At 38.6% G+C, this 20,707-nt stretch overlaps 2 protein-coding genes across 2 annotated transcripts; one reads left to right on the top strand and one right to left on the bottom strand.

Annotated features, from left to right (window-relative positions):
* Positions 1-963: 963 nt before the first annotated feature.
* Positions 964-5,369, bottom strand: LOC103696788 (E3 ubiquitin-protein ligase XB3-like). Its single transcript, XM_008778507.5, has 8 exons — positions 5,059-5,369; positions 4,874-4,933; positions 4,684-4,755; positions 4,471-4,592; positions 4,208-4,348; positions 4,023-4,130; positions 2,373-2,634; positions 964-1,719 (listed from the first exon to the last, which is right to left on the bottom strand). The coding sequence occupies exons 1-8, from the start codon at positions 5,239-5,241 to the stop codon at positions 1,270-1,272; spliced, it is 1,398 nt and encodes a 465-aa protein (XP_008776729.3). The 5' UTR covers positions 5,242-5,369; the 3' UTR covers positions 964-1,269.
* A 7,410-nt stretch (positions 5,370-12,779) lies between these two features.
* On the top strand, positions 12,780-17,399 carry LOC103696781 (large ribosomal subunit protein eL36x-like). The gene is made up of 4 exons (XM_008778500.5): positions 12,780-12,906; positions 13,281-13,420; positions 15,984-16,183; positions 17,220-17,399. Exons 2-4 carry the CDS (start codon positions 13,319-13,321, stop codon positions 17,248-17,250), a joined length of 333 nt encoding a protein of 110 aa, XP_008776722.1. The 5' UTR covers positions 12,780-12,906; positions 13,281-13,318; the 3' UTR covers positions 17,251-17,399.
* Positions 17,400-20,707: the final 3,308 nt, after the last annotated feature.

Below are 20,707 nucleotides of genomic sequence, written 5' to 3'. Positions count from 1 at the left end.
ATAGTAAATAAATGCCTCAATAACTTTACTAATTCCAATCAATATAGTTACGTATTCTATTACTATTAGTATAATAATTTTACCTGATAATCTAAATGTAACTAATACATGATAAGTAATATAATATGATAAATGTTATATTATATTATTAACTATCATATACATGTTAGAACAACAGAATGTAGTGCCCAACAAGAGTTATCTTAAAGACTGGTTTCTCACCTTTAGGTGGAACCGTTTTGATTGCTCGATGGGCCTCCACGTACTGATTGGCACTTCAGCATATCAGGTGGACCGCACCCACATGAGCAATGCCATCCGAAAACGTCATGGCTCCAATGAGAGCCCACCACTAGCCAAAGAAAAGCGACTGCACCCAAGCTCTCGGAGTTTCAAATGCACAGCATCATTTGGTTTATGAGGCCCAATAATTCCACATCGGAAAGACTCGTTCTAGAGCATGAGTATATGAGGTGAGCGTCTCAAAATCCTGCATACGCATTTTGGATGGAAAACAAAACTGGGAAGGGTTATATCTGGCAGGGAAGCCCCGTGTCCCCTCTCATGTGGCCCCCACGTGGGCACTGGGTGCCGCACATGCCCCGCAGAGGCGGGGGCGTGACATGGTTCATGCGGGAAGAGATAGATAGGTAGATAAATAGATGATAGATAAGATGATAATGCTGAGGATGATGGGCCAGAGGAGAGAGGACCAGTTGGTTACTTGGTGGGTAATGATACATTAGTTGGACCCAGTCAATTAAGTCAGGACCCACAAGATGAGATGCTATTGTCTTCTTTCCACAAGATGAGTGGCTTTCTTCGCTTGTTTGGCCATGTTCCCACAAACATTTGTCCGAAGGATATCTGAGATTCTTGGACCAGGTTGACAGCAAACATCAAAAAGGACTGCCCCAAGTTTGAGCACATCACCATGCATGCTCGATTATTTTGGTAGTCGCATGAGAGACAAAATCCAGTTTAAGTCTTTTAGATGGTTCGAACAAGACAGCTAAAGCCTACATGGTTTGACAGTTTGAATGAAGATTTTCAGATGGGAATTTTGTCGACCCCAAAGAAGGGCACCCTTTCTTACATATTATACGTTTACAACCTCCCTTCACGAGATGCATATATTTCTGCCCAAAGAAATAGGCTTCGAACTTGATAGCCAAGCAGCATGGCAACCCCAAAAACTGCAAGAAGACTGCTTATTTGATTTTCTTTCTTGGTCATAGAATGCCAAAATTTACACAAGCAATGGAGCCATTATACTTCGATAGGGCCGTCCCTTGGCATTGATTCCGCTTCATGGGTACGTCGAGGTGTCCAGGGCTTGTTCATCGCACCACAACTATCAGCTATCCTTCCTGACCCACGGCTGCCCATCTTTCCAAACGAGCCCATAGCTGAAGACAAGCCTTTGAGGCTACTGCTTCCCTCACTGCTGGAGTTCAGAGACTTCCTCGACTTCCTAGGCTTCGAAGAATTGTCCTTCTCCTCCTCCTCCCTGATCTTGGTTTTGGCAGCCACCAATTGGGCTATGATGCTGCGGCAGAAAGGGCAGACAGGAGCAGCTAAGCACGAGGTTGCAGGGTTGGGCTTGCTGTGGCAGCAAAGAGCTAATGTACAGTGGGCACACATCTGGTGCCCACAGTCTTGGACTTCGATGGTGCAGATTTGGTTGAAGCAGATGCAGCAAAGCTCCATGCCACTGGCCTGCAAGACACATCTTAATCAACTCAGATGCACACCTCGCATAATCTTATCACGACCATGAGAACACTGAACACACTTCCAGAGAACACTTCTTTATCACACATTGGACAAAACCTAGAAACATTTACAAGAAGCAACCAGGACATGGTGTGCTACATCCTAACCAGATTCGATAATATTATTAATCACACCATGAATCAGCCATCTCTACATCGAACAAATTGTTGCAGAACAATTATCACTGAGTAAAACATACACGAAGTTTAGCCAAGTATTCTCAAAATTTGGGTTAAAAGCATATCAATGAATGCATTTCTTGTTCAAGGTGAAAGGCAATCCAATATATAGGGATCTAACAACAGAATCTAAGCACATGATGCTACTCTTTTTTTCATTATGATTGAGAGAATCATTATTTCCCCATATACTGAAGATAAAAGTTTGATAGATAACTGTGTTGTTGAATATGCTGACTAACATGAGAAAACATTTTAGGATAATTCAACATAATTTGAGATGTTATGAATGACCACCCACACCCTGCCAATTTCCTATCCGCTTGCATGCATTGCTATAGCACCATTATAATGCTATACTTGTTTTGGTTATTATTTTATTCAAAACCAGAACTTGAAGCAAGAGGAGTGGACTACCTCAGAGGCATTATCATCATCAACGTCTCCTTCTGAACGGACAGGGGATGGCAATGAATACTTGGTCCCTTTCAGTATGCTCTTCTCCCTTTCCCTGTTAGCCTCCATGAGAGCTGCCTCTAACAGTGCCTTTGCATCTGGATCGAGTTCACTAATAAACTTCAATGGAGAAGGCCAAACCAGAGGCTCTGCTGATGATGGGTTCAGTAGAGCCGCACAAGCCCCATGCTTTCTCTTCAATGCAACAATATATGGTATCCTCCTGCAGATGCCATCATTTATATTATCTTTATACTGAAGAGATTCTTAATTTTATTTTGGAATGAACACTTTTACTGGCAATGAGTTGATTAGTTGATATAAATTTCACAAAAGATTTTGGGTGGCACCAGCAAAAAGAGGTAGTACATATAAACTAACATGAAGAACAAATAAGAATAGTGCAAACAAATGTGCTTGATTTTCCTATTATAATTTTATCACAATCATAGATGAGCAATATGAGGACTTCCCTGGAAATGCATCCTTCACAGAAAAAAAAAGACCTAAATTAGCATCATACTTGTTCATACAAAGCACAGGGCAAGGAAGAAATTGCTAACATGGACTAGAGGAGTTCTACCAAACCCATGATCAAACAGGAAACTTGGTCGGATAGAAACCTGAAAAACAAGAGCGCAAGCTCATTAACCAAAACTCTTTTATGAAAATGAGATCTTGGAAAAAAGAAGCAAATCGAAATGTCAAGGTTTGAATTCAGGATGACTTGATTTGTATTTCAATGTCTAAAACCACCATACCAATTGTTTACACCCAAAAATAATTAATCATCACCAACTATAATGAAGTGGTCGATAATATTAGAATGATCAAGATTTAAATTATTATTTATGTCTTGACACTATGAGAGATCATGGTTGGCCCTTGCCATTCATGCAAGAGGCCACTTTTGGATGGTTGATTGCTGGAATTAAGTACCTACAAAAAGTTATCGAGATAATATGGAGTTATTCTTGCATGCAACCACCAGCAAACCACCAAGGGAGAAGTTACCAAGACCACAAAGAAAAGGTAGTTATTGCTAAAAATAACTATCAATCTGCATAATAAGGGAAAGAAGGCTTTCCTCATGAGGACACGCAATCCATCCGCAAAAACACTTGACTACCCTGATAAAGACAAGACTTTATGCCTCTCCTATGTACCACGATGAGTATCAAGAGGATCGTACATCCCTGATCCTGGCCCATAGTTTTTCAGCATAGAGTTTCTTTCCACTTTGGAGGACATCAGTTAAGCATCAAGAGGATTTTGTATCACAGACCCTTATAAGCTTATCGACTTCTCTGTCGTGATGACCTTTCTATCCTAGTGAATATTTGTCTCGTATCTTATTACTTTCATTTTATTAATCAATCTTTTATTGGTTGGTTTCTCTACCTATAAGTTGTCATTCCCTTACTTGCTTCGTTTCTGTACAATATTATCTTTCTACTAGGCCATTCAAACCTAGTCTCCTGATGAACCTAATTCTATTGATTGACCTGACTGGCAATCAACCGTTAGTTTTAGATTTCAGTAAACACAGAGCTAAGAAAATGATTCCATTTTGATGGACTAGATGTTATAATGTCACCCATCAGTGCTTACCCAGATGAATCTCTTTGTTTCCTATCAGCTCCCCATGCAAGCAATTCCCTAACACAATCCAGATATCCCCCACGCGCTGCCAAGTGAAGAGGTGTGCTCCCTGGGTAGCTGCAATCAGGACTCTGTTACTCTAATGTCGAAAGACACCTAAATTTATAGTCAGAAAAAATGGGCTCTGAAATCACCTGTTTCCACCAGTTGATGCACTGACCAGTGCTCCATTGTCCAATAAAATGTGGAGACAGTCAGGCCGCCCTCGCCTTGCAGCGAGGTGCAACGGTGTCGCCCCATTGCCATCTCTAATATTCACAAAACGGGCAAAGCCCCTGTAGCTCAACAACAATATCAAATGAAAAGAAGAACATTTTAGAAACAAATCTTCATGCCTCCACAACTAGATGGATCAGAAACCACCAAATGGCGATCGAACGGATTTCGCTGAACCCACCATGAATCGGCGACTGTGGTGGACCGAGCAGCCGCCAGAATCGCTTGCAAGCAATCTGAGCGGCCATAGTATGCAGCATAATGTAGGCAAGTTCTTCCATGCAATGAATCAAACATCAAAATCTGAGCCAACATGTCCAAATTAGTTGGGGAAAGCAGTAAAAAGATCAAGAAAAATATCAGAAAAGGTGAGAAAGGCATGAACTTGGCATACATTTGCACCAGCTTGGAGGAGCTTTTGCAAGCAGGCGATCTTCCCATGCATCGCAGCCAGCATCAAAGGAGTCTTACACCAAAAAAGAAAATGACAGAAGATTCAGACTTCTAATGCTAACAATGCCAGTAGAACCAATAAAAAAAACAAATAAAAATCCGCAAAAGACATCTTGTTGCAATCTCCTTACTTGTTTGTGCCGGTTAAGGAGATCAGGATGAACAGATCGATCAAGAATCGTAGAAAGGACCTGAAAACGAATAAAGTCGGAGAAATATCATAACTTTATCATTGAAAACCAAAAAATCGACAGAAAACCCCCAAAAAAGATCGAAAAAAGGTGGATTCCTTTGAGGAAGGAGGCAAAGAGCCGACCTCGAGCCGCCCGTTGGCCGCGGAGATGTGGAGGAGGGAGAGGCGATCGTAGAGGGTGGTCTGATGGAGGATCTCGGGATCCCTCCTCAGCGCGGACTCCACCATTTCCAAGTCCCCGGCCTTCATGGCCTTGAAGAACTGGTGGTCTAGGTTCGAGCCGCCGCAGCTCGGGGCCTGGCCCATCTCCGCCGCCGGCTCCCCTCCGCCGCCGCCGAAATGGCACACCGTAGCCTTATCGTTCGCTGCCCACGGAGGAACGGGAGCGAGCGAGCGGGCGAGCGAGCGAGAAGCTTGATAGGAAGGTAGGTGGGTGTTGGAGATTTAGAGGGTTTTATTTCCCTTTTATAGTTGGGGATCCGATCACCAGTTGTAGGTGAAGTTACCTCGCTTCCTCTTCTGACTCGAGTGAGGTTACCGCACTCCCCCTTCCGACTCGCTGTTTCGCACCATATCCGGAACATGCCCACATACTACCGTTGGAAATCGGAGGGAAAACGCACTCGATTCCTTGTATTAATATTAATTTAATTTCTTAAATCTTAAGTTAATCACACCTCAAAAGATTAAAAATGGCCATAAATTTACGGTCGTTTGGCTATTTTTAAAGAATTAGACTGAAAATTTTATAGGATTCATATATTGAATTGCCTATAAATTTTTTTCAGTTGAATTCTGTTCAGTCCAAATTCTATAAAAAAAATGTTCATAAAATTATTTTATTTTTTAAAGTCTAAAAATTGAGATTTGGATTGGATTTGGAAAAATTTTTAGAAAATACAAACTAAATAGACTAATAGATTTAATTTCTGCAGATTTTTCAATTTAATTATATAAAAATATTTAAATATATTTTTATTATTTATTCCAAGTTGCTCTATAAATATTTACGATATTCGTATATGTTAGTTGCTGGATGGTGTATTAATGTTGTTCCAGCAAAGTTTTTGCCACTTGTTTTGGGCATATATTGATTTACATATCACTTCAATCAACTATACATCAAATCGATCACAATCAAACATATCTTCCATAGTATCATGTTTAACCACATTCTTTCCCAGCACTTGTATGAATAGGCATGCCTAAACCTTCATTATTGCTTGACAATTTCGTCCTGCAAAGAAATCCATAAGATGTTGTTTTGTTACGAAATAAGAAATGCATGCGAGGAAAATAAGCACACTGAAAAGTATATTGGCGAATAATACGATAAATATTAGATTGCATGTCTTATGCTTGTGTTTTCATTTATATTGTAGAATTTTAGTTAGATATATATACAATGCACATATTCCATCACTATCATTGTCACTTCAAATTCATTATAAAATGATGAAAACTTGGTAGAGAAGATCTCACAGGGAACAAAACTATATGAGTAATATTGAATTTTCTTTTACGATAATGGTATATTTAGTTTTTTAGTAAAAAGTTAAATATATTTACATTACTATGCAAAAAAGATGTGATAAAATATGTAATATTTAAAAGTAAAAAAAGATGGTTCAGAAAAAAAATTCTTAGAAAATGTAATTAAAAAGCATCTAAAACATATGCAATTTGCCATCAATTTTTAATTTTAACAAGGCACAATATCAATTCCAAATTTAACAGCATTTCCTTTTTTCAAAAAGAAAAAAAAAAACTAGACCAATGTACATTCTACATCATGAAATTTTATTGGAAAAGGAGAAAAAAAAACTATACTAATTCCATTGTTATTCATAAAGAACTTTTTGTTAGTTCAACAATTAGTTCATATAAATTTCATGGGCTACAGTGGAACTAATTAGAAAAGTAGCATTAATTAGAGGTGGCAATCAAGTTAGATACAAGTCAAATTGATTACGGGTTGGATCAAAAATTCATCAAAATCCAACCTATTAATTAATTAGGTAACATATTTATTAAGCAGATTACGCTAGATTAAACATGTAAATAGGTCTTTAATAAGTCAAATCGATAGTTAAATACATTAAGCGGGTCGGATTAAATCGGGTTGAAATAGGTTTAGTATATTTTAAACAAGTTAATAGGTTAAATAAGTTATCGGATCCGGTCCGAACTAAATATTAAACAAATCATATGTCCAATATCTGAATTGGATTCAAATGTTAACCAAGGTAAATAGGTCGACTTATTTATGGTTCAAATTTATTTAATTTACATTCAAAACTATTTAAGGTAGGCCGGACATCGATCAATCAGATTGATGGGCAAGTTCATATTTTTGCCAGCCCTAATATTAATGCATATTTATGAGCACAGCTAACCCAACTAGCCCAATAAATATAGGAGAAGCAAATCTGCAAACCCTGGTTCATGAGTTTGGCCTGGCCTCCTACCGTGTGTACTTCAGACTTCGGTGCGAGTTACTATGGGTGATCGCACCGGAAGCGAGAGCTACATAAAGTTGTTCTCACCGGGGGTGCCCATAAAGCACGGGCACTGTCTCCGATTTCTCTGCAGTTGGTGGATCCGGACAACGCCGCCAGCAGAATCGGGCGACCATCAGGGGTTTCCGGGGAGAGTCTGAAAGTGAAAGTCCGCTTCCGGAATCCGAGTTCCCACGTTGGCCGCCTTTTTAAAATAAAATCTAATCCTCGTTTTGGTCTCCACCATTGGATCTTGATCGAATCCAGCTATCAGGATGTTGGTTGGAGTCGTGCCCGCATTGGATGTTTGCCGTAGCCCGTAGGCCATAGCCGCCGCTTGCGTGCGTCGGTCAGCCTTTGGTGTCTGGTCTTCGGCCGTTTTGGACCCAAAAAAAAAAATATATAATTTCATGTTTATAAGACCAAGTTTGATTTATTTTTTGCAGATATAGCGTACCTTATATTTTCTTGTCTCTATAAGTGGTCCCATCTTCGAGTTACTATGATCCTGTAGAATTCAAGAGAGGCTACTGAGATAACATTATTTATAATTATCAAATAAAGTCAGTTCTTGCCGACTTTCCTTGAGCATTATTGGCTTCATGAATTTAGGACAATATATGTACGCATCCATCCCAGGACTTCTCAAAGTGGCAGTAGTAAACTGCTGCAATAATATAAAACCTCATCCATACAGTGTTGTTCAGGTTTTTTAACTTAAAAAATATTCAAGATTGATCTAATATATAGCCGATATGGGCCTAAACATATTCATAGACAGGTTAAATCATGACGTTCTTGCCGAGCTAAAAGTTCAAATCTATTTAGATCCAATCATAAGTATCATAAATTTAATCACAAACATCACGATTAGCTCTTGATCAGCTAAAATAGATTTAAGTCGTAGTATCAATTAGGGCTATTGGCTGCATTTGTTTTATTACCATTTGTAATAATTGAAAACTTCATCCTGAAAAGCTAGTTAGAAGATGCTATTGGATCTTTGGTCATGTTTAAGGCTTCATAATTGCATTATGTTATCTATGTAAGAAGAAAATGAGCTTAAGATTAGGCCGCTAATGTAGGCAAGCACTCATGGTCTCAACTAACCAACAATTTAAATCTTACTATATTGTTTAAAACTCGACAGCGAGACAAGAGGGTGCTTGCAAGTTTAATGGAGCAATCTCAAAACAATATCAAACATGATTGCTTAAAAAGTTTTTGTTTCCAATAAATCCATCAAGAGTTTCGATGCAGCTAACTAAGCAGACATTCGACCATGCCACTTGAATGTTGTCCACGGTTAATGGGATCAAGCATCCACACATGGCAAATCTTGAAACCATTCAAAGGACAAACAAGCAGTTCGAACCATGTTCGACTGAAGCACAATTATAAGTTTAAGCATTTAAAATTTCCACAAACGTTTGGAAAAGACAGTGCCTATGAGTACACCATTAGCCCTTGTGGTGCATGGACATTAATTCTCGTGACTTTTAAAATAAAATAAAAAAAACTTGTTGTTAATTAACTCGGTATTAAGAAATCCATACCAACCCTGTAAAAAACCTTATTTTAGTTCATAACTTCACATCTCTTATTAAATTTCTGGCAGCAGAGCAACATTTTTTTTTTTTTTTTGCCATGTAGACTTTTTTACAAGAGTTTATTCAAAACGTTACAGGCATCGAAGACAAGAATGTCGGTGCTGCCAGCGCCCCGACCTGGAAGGCATAATCCTTGGGTAACGGGTCCTGTGAATTGGCGCGCTTTGCGTCCCTTTCAAGTGAACTTACGAGGTCTGGTGATCCAGGAGGTTTCTCTCCTTTTTTTTTTTTGAAGCAAAATGGAGGAAACGACAGTGACCAAGAAATCTTTATCCTTGATAGATTCAAGCTTGAAAAAAAAAAAAATATACAGTAGAGCCCCATCAGCACGGCATTTATTTTTTATTTTTATTTTTATAAAAAACTCATAAAAATTGATATAAAAATACTTTGTATAATTATTTTTAAATTGAAAGTGAGAAATCCCAACTTCATTATTTCAAAAACAAGAAATTTTTATCTCACTACCATTATTGGTACTGCTATCGTCTCAATCACTATTATTGCTGGCAGCATTTCTACCACTTCCATTGGCGTTGTTGTTATCGTCATCATTTCCGCGTCCTTCGTCTCCACTACTGCCACTACATGACCTACTACTGCTGCTAACATGTTGCAATAGATCTTGATTCAGTCATTTCTTCTCAAGCATATAAAAAATAATTCGAAAATTTTTGATCGAGCAAACACACAAGCATAGCCTTTGCTGCTCCACAATCATTACCGCCATGGCCATGTTATCAATATCCTACCGTCACTATAGTTGCCACTGCCAGCATCACTATGACTTTTATTATTTTTGGCACATTTGTTATCATCCTCACCATTATCGTCATATGTATATATTTTCAAAATAATTAACTATACTATTTTCTATATTTTTAAAAAATAAAAAAAAATAAAAGAGAAAATAACTTTTTTATATTTTTATTTCTCAAAGTAAAGAAAATAAAAACGGTTACTAACGGTGTCCCAGTGAACCATCAGTTCGAAAGCCGAGAGTTATCAACCAGGGCCCGGGGTGCGAAGGTGGGTCCTGTTTTGTTTTATGATCTTGGTGCCATTTTTCCGAGGTCATTTAACCCCAAGACTGTGACATACATTACCAAGGTGCGAGGCCAGGATAAAGACCACTCCAAGGTTTTTCTCCTTTTAAGGTCTCATGAAATGGGTTCCAAATGTCATAGTATTCCTCTGGCTCCAACTCCAACCTTTGCATTGTTAGGACCATTCATTCACCCCAAAGGGATGCTTAACATCCCGTTCAGATTAATGTGGCTTTGATACAGGAGCTTGATCTAGGATTTCTGTACGTAGAATTATGCACTATTAGGATAATTACAGCTTATGTAGAAATGCCTCTACAATTCATTGTTGAGCTTTAATCAATCATTGTCCTACAAGCTAGTAATTCTTGTGAAATTTGCTGCAATCCTCACAAGTTATGCCGCGATTCAGAATTTTCGCCAATCCTTAGAAAGCATCAAGAATAAATGGGTCAATGCCGCCTCCCGATTCTGTTTAAATTCGAGTTGCGAAATGGTTTCAAAATTTTTGCGAACGAGAACGATATTTTTAGGGCATGCTTGGTTCGTATGTTTAGCATGAATCTCAACTCTAAACAGCAGCATTCATGATATGATGGCGAAAACTAAAACAGCAAAATAGTTCTTACATAATTTCCTAACCTCTCTAAATTCTTGAAATTATACAGTGAGAGGGACTCTGCAACCAATATACAACTTGGTATCTTACATAAAGAAGCAAGAATATATTTATCTATCCTTGTCAACTAAATGCGGCGAATGTTACATTGACTGGGATTAATCTAGAGATTCTTGCCATTTGAAAAAAAAACACAAAATCTCATAGCTTATTCGAAGATTCATGTGCATTTGGACTTTATGTACCTGATGATGTGGTGGTTGTTGGTAAGTCAAATGTATGAGATGGCTGATCAACAACGTAATCGATATCGCAGCCAGCATTCAAAGTACAATAATTTATAATTCATTGCCTGATTTCATTCAAATCAAAAACATGACCAGCCCGGATCAAAATTTTCTACAAGTAAGAAACAGCACGCAATCCGCTTGGATCTGAAGCCAGTGTTGCAGTCTTAGGTTATGAGATAAAGAAACATCAAACATCACTTGATTATTAACTGGTCAAATGGTTAGATCCTACAACTACATCTGGATCACCTGTTTGAATAATTATGTCTCTTATTACTACTATTATTGTAAAGGCTTGGTGCTCTTTTGGTCATAATACTTGCATGGTTTCTGTGGTCACACTATGATGTGATGCATCATATGCGAGGGCGTGTCTATGTATGACCTTAAGGAGACAAAAGCCCCGAAGCTCGCATGACTCGGGCCACTGGCCGAACATGGCACCGTGCACTTAAAAGTAATGTGGTCTCTTAATTGACATCTGTTTGCCCATAGAGAGGGAACCCAAGCCGGACATCACCACTGCTGAGAAGATTAATTTTTTTGTTTACATCTTCACTAACGAGTAGTCTTTTAGATTATTGTTTCCACCTTGGAACTTACATAGAGCCCCACTTGTATCCTGATGGTCATCATCATTGAAGCCACTTAAAAAGTTAAGCCATTCAATTAGCTGTTGCATGTTTGTGTGGCAATGCTTTGAGCATTTCGCTTGTTACTGACTATAAGCTACCGGAACTCAACCTTTAGGCGTGGTATTCTAAATTCTAGGCATATATTCTTTGCTGGTATTTGAGCAGTTGTGAAGAATGGTGCTTTTGTTAGGTTGTGGAAGGATGTGTGTGTAGGAGAACACTCCTTTGAAAGCCTTTTGGCCTTCCATCTCCTGAAAGATTACTTAGAAAAAGGTTGATGGCGCTTACTCAGATGGCCGGGAATTGACGAAGTTAGGGTTTTCGATTGGTCATATATCAGGAACAAAATTCTTAATGGAGGAGAAATTGAAAAAAAAAAGAAGAAGATCGCCGAGCCCGCTAGGTTGTTCTTTGTGTGGCAGGCATGTAGACATGACGAAATAATCAACGCTTGATTCTTATTGCTTTTACGAGCATTTGGGTTTAAGATCTTTTTAATAATTGTAAAAATGATGCGAATGTATTGGTGCAATCGCATGGTGGTGCACTTGGTTGGAACGAAATGGCAGGATTTTTACCGGTAAATGGGAAACTGCAATGAACATCGTAAGAATGATCAAGAGGTTTGCTACCAATTTAGTGAGGATTATAGATGCTGAAAATTATTTTTCGATCAACAAATATGCGAAAACCAATCAAGTGTCAGAAAGTATATACATCTTTTATTCTATTATTAAAAGAAAACTTTCAAATATTACTCGAGACTTTGCTCAGAAGTTCATTTGTCTCCACTCGCATGCAATGCACATGTCAAACTTTAATATCAATAAACTTTTAAGATACACAGGGCGGACAAGTGCATGCAATTAGGTGTCGTGATGGGCCTTCTCTGGAGGAAACCAAAAGCCTGGCCCAATCTCAGTCAAAATCCATAAAACAGTTGACCATGGCTCGTTAAGAAGCTTCGCGCGTAATGGGCCATCTACACCCAAAACGAATCTCAAAGTCAACCTGTGAATACTCCTCCGGCTCGCGGCATCGCTAATCCGATCCGTCCAGCCAACTTAGTATTCCATCTGAACGAATCAACGAATCGGACGGTGATGATCGTATGAGGACATATCCGTCATAATAAAATAAGCGAGGACCTTGCTTGTCATTTTGTATGGGCGAGGCGAGGTGCTCCCTTCGGCGCTCCTATATTAGGGTTTCGACCATTAGGGTTCTCGACGTGGTCGCCGGCTGCTAGGGTTTCTTCTTCTCTGATCCAGAGGTAAGCGGGAAGATAAATTCAATTTTTTCCATTGATTTCAATCCAATTTCGTTCGATTTTTTAGTTCTCTTTTCCCCATTATCGGCATCGTCTCGTGGGTAGGCAAAAATCCTTGCTTTAAGTGTGTACCTCAATCTGTAGAAGAAGAAAGATCCCATGCCCTTGGGATCTCCTTTCGCATGTCTGTTATTTATTGGGAATTGGTACTGTATTTTTTTTTCCCATGAAAGCATTTTGATAGGTTCTTTGTGATATATATGGATAGATCCTCTCCCGGACGATCTGGTGGGCATTTGGATGCCAGTTTCTTTGTTTCTTAATGATCTTGCGGTGATTTAGAGCTCATTATACTGTGTTTTGTTTGTTGCGAGTAGGGGAATCAGTCCGGAATACTCAAAGAGGGCCCATAGTGATGGCCCCGTCTCAGCCGAACACCGGCCTCTTTGTTGGGATCAACAAAGGGCACATCGTCACCAAGCGGGAGTTGCCTCTGCGCCCTTCCAGCAGAAAAGGAGTAAGATCTCAGTAATAAATATTGGATTTTTTCTTGACTTCTGTTAGTGCTTCATATGATTACATGATTTGTATTTTTAGGTCCCTGATGCTCTTTTTTTTTTTTCCTAATTTAAATTTTTATGTGTTTTCGAAATGAAGAGAGCAGTTCCTAGTCATTTCTTTGAAAAGTGCCGTGTTCTGTTATCATTGGTTCTTGGTTTTTGTTGTTGCACATTTTAGCAATATGTTGCTATATTCCAAGAGTGTTTCCAAGTTATGGTGTCCCCTCTCCCTCCATGTCTGTTTGCTGGGAATAGATTTTGGAATGAAGGTGTGCATTGCCCAGATGCAAGATATTTTGGAAGGGGCTGATCAAATTGCGCGCATGGCTTTTGTTTCCATTAACTCAAACTACAACATCCACATGTGATTATATAAAATAATTATGTTTTACTTTACTTGCTTGCAAGTATTTGGGGCTTTTAGTGGGGAAGCAGAAAATCATGGACCAACAAACAAGTAGTTTTACTTAATTTGCTCTCAAGTATTTGAGGTTGCTGTAGGATAGCAGAAAATCATGGACTAAGAAGCAAGTTCCAATAAATGCCAGTGTAATGAGGGGGGCTGCTACAACAATCATGCATGTTCAGGTTAAGACTGCCTGCATGCAGCATGAACTGCGCACAGCCCCTCCTTTTGTACAAGTCACATCCATTCGCATGTGTTCTAGGATTTGGTAGGAGCTAGTCTGTGGTAAATGCAGCATGCAAGCTGTGTTTGCCGACATGCACATGTTTTTTCATATAATCATTAATGTTCTGATGGTCTGTCTTTGGATACGCTGCTGTCTATTTTTCATCGGAACTCTTTGCATCTAGAAGAAATCATAACATGCTAATTAGGATCTCCCCCAATGTTGAAGTGTTTTCTAGAGGATGGGGAGAATGAAATTTAATTGCATATCTGCAATGCTCTAGATTAAGTGGTTTGGGCCATAATAGTTGGTTTGCTTAGCTTAATTTTTTTTGTTGGACTGCAATTTCTTTATTTGCTCTTTCCAGTGAATTAGTTCACTTGAGGTATGATGAGAGATTCTTTTTCTTGATTTATCAACAACTTCGTACCAGAATTTATTTGTATAAGGTTTTCTAATGTCGTGGTTCAATTCTTTTAAATACTTGAGATAAACTTGCTTTATTTAAAAAAGGAAGACAAAAAGATATAGGATATTTAGTAATTAACTTAATAAACTGCAGTGAACATATATTTTATTTTGCTTATCTTGTTATGTTAGACAAAATCATAGTATTAAGTGGTTCTTTGTTTGCAAATTGACAATGGTATAGCAATTTAATGAATTAGTTAAGTATGATCTAGACCATAGTTTCCTGATTGTCTGGATACATGATGGGTTGTGTTTGTAGGTCATGATTTATACTTGCGAAAAAAAATGGTACAATAGGAGTAATGTACCAGGTTTGCCTTTTATATTTGTATCGTTATTCCAAATTCTGCTCTTGTATAGATCATAAAAGTGTGATGTGTATTGATGCATGACACACTTAAACATATGCAGACATATGGTTAAGTGAAATTCAGAAGAACAATCCAGATGATATTTCACATATTATGCTAAGAGAAATTGTAACATAGAATGATTTATCTTTTTTGAATTTTATTTTATTAAAAATTGCTTTGCATCATATCACCTTACACTTCACCTTGTACCAAGTGAAGAACATAATTATGATCTTGATCTGTTTCCGAAAGTCCATCATGTCTTTCACCCATTCAATTTGTTGAACTCTTTTTCAAGAAATTATTATTGTTCACTTTATTTAAACTAGAGGTAGCTTGAGTGCTTACTCCGTTGATGAGGCTTTTCAATATTTGGATTGGAATTAAGAAGTTTTTTGTGGTACGACATATATTGGGTACCTTGTAGCACAGCATATATGCAAGGAATGATTGTAAAGGAATAAACTGTTTTTATATTCAGCAAGTGAGTTCCTATTTTAGACTCCACATGTGGAAAATTTTCCGGGAGTGCTTGCTGTTATGTCAGTTCATGTGTAAAGAAAAAAATGGAATCTTGAAGCATTTCAAAAGAATATGGATAAAACTAGAGAGGCAATTTTGAGACAAGTTCTTTTAAAAAAAAATTGGCTGACTCCTTGTATATTTGCAACTCAAAGCAATTGTGTATGCACCTGTCTCGTTTATTGAGACCATATATTTGTAATTCTTTTTTTGGGGATCTCTTAGCTATGCTTCATCTTTTGGTGGAATTTAGTTAGATCAATATTTCTTTATATTTTGAATTTTTAGATTCCCCACCCCCCCCCCCCCCCCCCCCCCCCCCCCCCCGCGCGTTTCTTGCATGTTGCCACACACATATAATATTTTTAGCATGCTGTATTAGCATGTATAAGGCCACTGAAGTTCTGTTGTCATGATTCTATTCAAATGATGAAAATCCATTCTAGTGGTTGTCCTATGAAGGTTTCTGTATGGTGCTTTTTCCATCAGCTGATGGTTGCAAAGTGGACTGAATGCTTGGGTTGTGAACTTTTGTGTTTCAGAAAACCAGCAAGAGGGTGCATTTTGTCAGAAACTTGATTAGGGAAGTTGCTGGATTTGCTCCCTACGAGAAGCGGATCACTGAGCTCCTGAAAGTTGGAAAGGACAAGCGTGCACTCAAAGTGGCAAAGAGAAAGCTTGGAACTCACAAGAGAGCCAAGAAGAAGCGTGAGGAGATGGCTAATGTTCTCAGGAAGATGAGGTAAGCTTCTTAGTTAATTACTTTGTTGAAGTTATTTTCAAAAACATGTGCAGAAACATATTTACTGTTTCTTTGGAATTGATTTTAAGTGAGGTTTATGGTAGATGTTGAACTTGAGACACAAGACAAGGATAAATGAAGGCAAAGGATGTAGATTTCGTATGGAACTAATCGCAGTATCTGTTAAAGATAATACAATTTCACATTCCTATGTTTGGTCAATTTTCATAGATTGTGTATGTTAACATTTTATACGTTTGGAGGTTTATTAAATACGCAAATCCATGCACAAGTAAGGTCTATTTGTTTGCATGTATTTATAGTGAAAATAATCAAATATTAACACATACACTTCCTATATATGGTGTAACTATCGTTACAAGATGTGCACCTCACATTCATTTTATGATATACTTTGAATTGAGAAGTTTCATTCATGAGAAGCCGCATTTTTAGTCTCATCAAGATGTGAGGCGAGGATAGCCTCAAGTATGCCTTTTTAAAATGTTTTTTCTAACATTTATGTTCCATAAGGTTACAATCTTGTGTGAGGAGATGTAGTGGTACGACCTTCCTAAAGAGGAACCCAGGTTTTAGAAGTTTGAATAGCTTCTTTTCATCTGCTATTACATGGTTTATTGATTCCTTTCTCATCAGTTCTGTCCCTTCATTTGGTTAATCCATAATCGAGTTCAGATGGGTCTGACCCACCTGAAATAATGATGGATGTTGAACTGAAGAGGGCCCAAACTCTGCTGTCCTAGGTGAAATGGCTTGATCATTTCATTTGCTGTATTATACGTATTTGTTAGGCATCTTCCGTATGTTAAATTCATGTCGGAAAAGGACTTCTTCCCCCCCACCTTGCATCATAACTGTGATAACACACTTGTCCTTTTTAACACCCTTTTGGACTATTTCATTTAGTGCAATGATTTAGGAAGTCATAAAGTGGTTGTTGTTGTTTCATTTCGTGGCATGTTGGATTGAATGCTTATTGATGCCTGTATGGTTGATGATGCTTTACTGTGTGCAGATCCGCCGGAGTGGCTGAGAAGAAGAAATGAAATGGAGCAGATGATGCACTGGTCTAAATATTTTAGTTCCAAACTGGTGACGAGTCTCTCATCCTTTATGCTGTTAGGAAAGCTAGAACTGTTAAGATGCAAGTTTTTCTAATCTTTGGTTTTGCAATAAACTCCCTTTCATTCTGATAGCGTGATCATCAGCATTCGGATACCTTTTAACTGTGGTAGATGCATAGCCATAATATGTTATGGCTAACCTGTTGGTTAGTACTAATTAAAATCAAATGCCTAAAACCCTATGACACGAAAATAAGAAAAATAAGAAGAGCACCACCAGAGACGAAGGTATTAGGGTTTCTAGAGTTTGCTTCTGAAATGAGTTTTCGGGATGGATTGGGGATGGTGAGGGAGAGGAGATGGCAGAGGGTATCGGCGACGATTGAGGGTTCCTCAGAAACGAGAGGGAGCTTTGGTTGTAATGATTACGACGCCGTAAATTGAGTAAATTTAAAATTCTGAGTATTTATGATTCTAAATCATTTTTTTTAGGTAAGCCTAACTGCTTTCATTGACTAAATAAAAGAAGGCATACAGGAGGTTCTGAAGGAGAAGGAAAGGAGGAAAAAAGTGAGCAGGCAAACCGGCAAGAGCAAATAAAACCAATACTGAAAGATAGAGAAAGAAATCAGGGCAGTGCATGTGTCTGCCTAATTAGAACAGAGGAGAGAGCTTTTTCCAGCTTCGTAAAAGAAAAAATCCAAAATCTTTTAGAAATCTAGCTATCAGTTGACTCGCGGCCCCTGAGCCCTACCTCCCGCTCGCGCGTCAAAAGGTGTACAAAAATCATATATGGGGCGGGGCACTAGAGAAGAAAATATGGGGCATATTTTTTATTTTGCCGTATTTTTTTAGTATATTTTTTTTATAAAGGCTTATAAGTTAGGAACTTTTTCTATTAAAGAGTCATTAATTTCATGATTTAAAAAATTAAACAAAAAAAGTATTCGGCATCTTCTTTCTTTCTTGTTTTTAGTATATAATTTTTAATCGATTGTAAATATTATATATTTAGGTGATATGTAAATTAGTTTATCTAACAAATAAATATATATTTTTAAATAAATTGATAAGCAACTTACAAAGGAAAGCTCGTCTGCTTATGTGATTTTTGTTCCCAAGATGCCTTGGATTAGGTGGATTCACGGGGGTCGAGGCGCGAGAGTACTGACCACCTCCTGATTCAGGTTATAGGGATGATGAGAGATGGGATGGCTTTCTAGGCGAAGCATGTATTTAGAGAGGTCAATGGGACGGCTGACTGGGTGGTTGCTTACGCGATCCATTATTTAGGATGCGCTATGTGGTCAAAAGAGGGAAAGCTGCTACAAGCACATTGCGAGCTTATCTTTTTTTATTTTATTGAGTGTATTCGTACATGCATTGTATAAAGAATTCGTCATAAAGAAAAAAGAGGCCCTATCCCTCTCCGACTCCGACGCCATAGAAAAAGGCAGCGGATGGACAAAACATCGCACGCATGTTCCTTCATCGTTGTGTTGGTCTCCTTGATCGCCGGTGCTTCGGTCGTTTACGACGTCTATAAGCCCGAATGATCCGTGCTTCCGTCGTTTACAACATCCATAAGCCCGATGGCAACGCCCATTCCCTGTTCGATGAAATGCCGCAACCAATATTTTCCTGGAATCGGTGAAACAGGCACTGCCCCCAGCGGAGAACGAGGGCGGAGGTGCCGGGAAGGACCCCTGAGATCGATTCTTCCATCCAAGTGGGAGGATGAAGAAGTACGCATTGAAATTTCTTTTTAGGGAGTTGTAAGTTTAAAACATCAGTTCCGGCCGGGCGTGACATTGTTGACTTTGATTTTATTTTACTGTAGACTCCTTGACGTCTAGCTCGAACGCAGACAAATAGTTCTGAAAATCTACGATCAGCACCAAATTAACTGCATTTGAGGGTACAGATTTTGTAATGCTTTCTCTGCGGCCAAAGCCGAGTGCAATAGGAGATAAAATAAGAGATGCAACCAGAGCGTAAGAATATGAATTTTCGAGTCTGTGCGCAAGACTGTCCTTCCAATTTGCCATTACGAGAGTGCTTCTTCTCCCAGTTCTCGAGCAGGATCTCCTTCAGATAAGCCTAATGGAGGTGTAGGACCAGCTTCTGGCTCTCTTCCTCGCCTCTCGATGGGGAAGCAACCTCATCTCACCGTCCTCGATCACACGCCGGAGGGACGCGGAGGTCCCACCCTTTGCCGAAGCAGTAACAGACGTAGCCTTTGATGTCCCGACCGCTTGCATACCGTGATCCAAATCCCAACTCCTTGCACCCATCGCAAGTGTAAGGTCTTTACTGGAGATCTTGCTCGAGCTTGTGATCAGGGGTGGCTGGAGAGTAATCTCACCGTAAATCATGTCCACGATGTGTTTTTTCTTTTTTTTTTATTGAAGTTGATCGGTCAATGAACTTGGATGATCAACAATGGATCAAAAAACAATGCAACTACTTGTCAATAAGATGAATAATTAAACACAAGATGTTTCCTAAATACCACACGTGACCTGATCTTCATGGAGGGACGATGGACAAGCATAAACTTTTTCGGGGCCAGAAATTTCATAGGATTTATGAATTGGAACAATATGATCAGCAAAATCAGAAAATTAACTAGGCCTATGTTCATAAATACCAGAAGCAACTTTGGAGTGGGTCGGCTCCAATTTTATAGAAAAAAAAATTCTGCTGAGACTTTTTTTTTTCTATGAAATTCAAGTCGGCCCACTTCAAAGCTATTGCCAGATATTTATGAATATAAATCTAACATGTCCTGTAATTATATAATTTTACTAGTTGTAGTGGTTAAATCTATGAATGCTACACAATATTCAGCGCAATCATTGAAATAAATTCTCAATCTAAAGTTCAAGCAGTCGGTCCATAAAATTGCTTCCTTTAACCGCGAAGTTATGTTTGGACTTCCCGAGACTGGCGTTCTTTACGTACTTTGTTTATACTTATACCTGCAGGAGTGGTCAATTACTTTATGTCGAAGCATTTAAATTTTGAAACGAAACCCAGAGACTCCAAGAACGCTGTAGTATTGAGGAAAAGCAAGCAAATTATAAAAGTTGATGGAGAAAACTTTCCATGCCTCCAAGTCGTGCCACAAGGCACAAGTTTATTGGTACTTTTGGACCTCAAATGAGCTTCAAAAATTTATTCGATTAATTATAGATAGATAATAATATATTGACGACAGAAATATCATAATTAACTGAAAGTGCCGATCGACTTGGCAACTGCGCACCTTGAAGTCTGGGCCGCTGGTAGCCTCTGAGCCTGGAATTTTATCACTGAGAACCATTACATCCACGGCTTACCTTTTTGCGACTGCATATGCGCGGATATTTATGTAGCTTTTCTAACGCTTGTATGGACTCGAAGTGTATCCTCTTATAACCTAGAGTTAGAGATTAGT

The sequence above is a fragment of the Phoenix dactylifera genome, chromosome 14 (assembly GCF_051530095.1).
Source record: "Phoenix dactylifera cultivar Ajwa chromosome 14, Ajwa_hap1_PhDact_Kaust_v1.1, whole genome shotgun sequence".
Lineage (NCBI taxonomy): Eukaryota > Viridiplantae > Streptophyta > Magnoliopsida > Arecales > Arecaceae > Phoenix > Phoenix dactylifera.
This window is presented reverse-complemented; position numbering and strand designations above follow the sequence as displayed.

Excerpts from the sequence above, each read along its gene's own strand:
- LOC103696781 (XM_008778500.5), top strand. The coding sequence starts at position 13,319 with ATGGCCCCGTCTCAGCCGAACACCGGCCTCTTTGTTGGGATCAACAAA. Across the intron at positions 13,421-15,983 it reads GCCCTTCCAGCAGAAAAGGA|AAAACCAGCAAGAGGGTGCA; the intron begins GTAAGATCTCAG and ends TTTGTGTTTCAG. Across the intron at positions 16,184-17,219 it reads AATGTTCTCAGGAAGATGAG|ATCCGCCGGAGTGGCTGAGA; the intron begins GTAAGCTTCTTA and ends TACTGTGTGCAG.
- LOC103696788 (XM_008778507.5), bottom strand. The coding sequence starts at position 5,241 with ATGGGCCAGGCCCCGAGCTGCGGCGGCTCGAACCTAGACCACCAGTTC. Across the intron at positions 4,756-4,873 it reads TCCTTAACCGGCACAAACAA|ACTCCTTTGATGCTGGCTGC; the intron begins GTAAGGAGATTG and ends TTTTGGTGTAAG. Across the intron at positions 1,720-2,372 it reads ATGATGATAATGCCTCTGAG|GCCAGTGGCATGGAGCTTTG; the intron begins GTAGTCCACTCC and ends TGTGTCTTGCAG.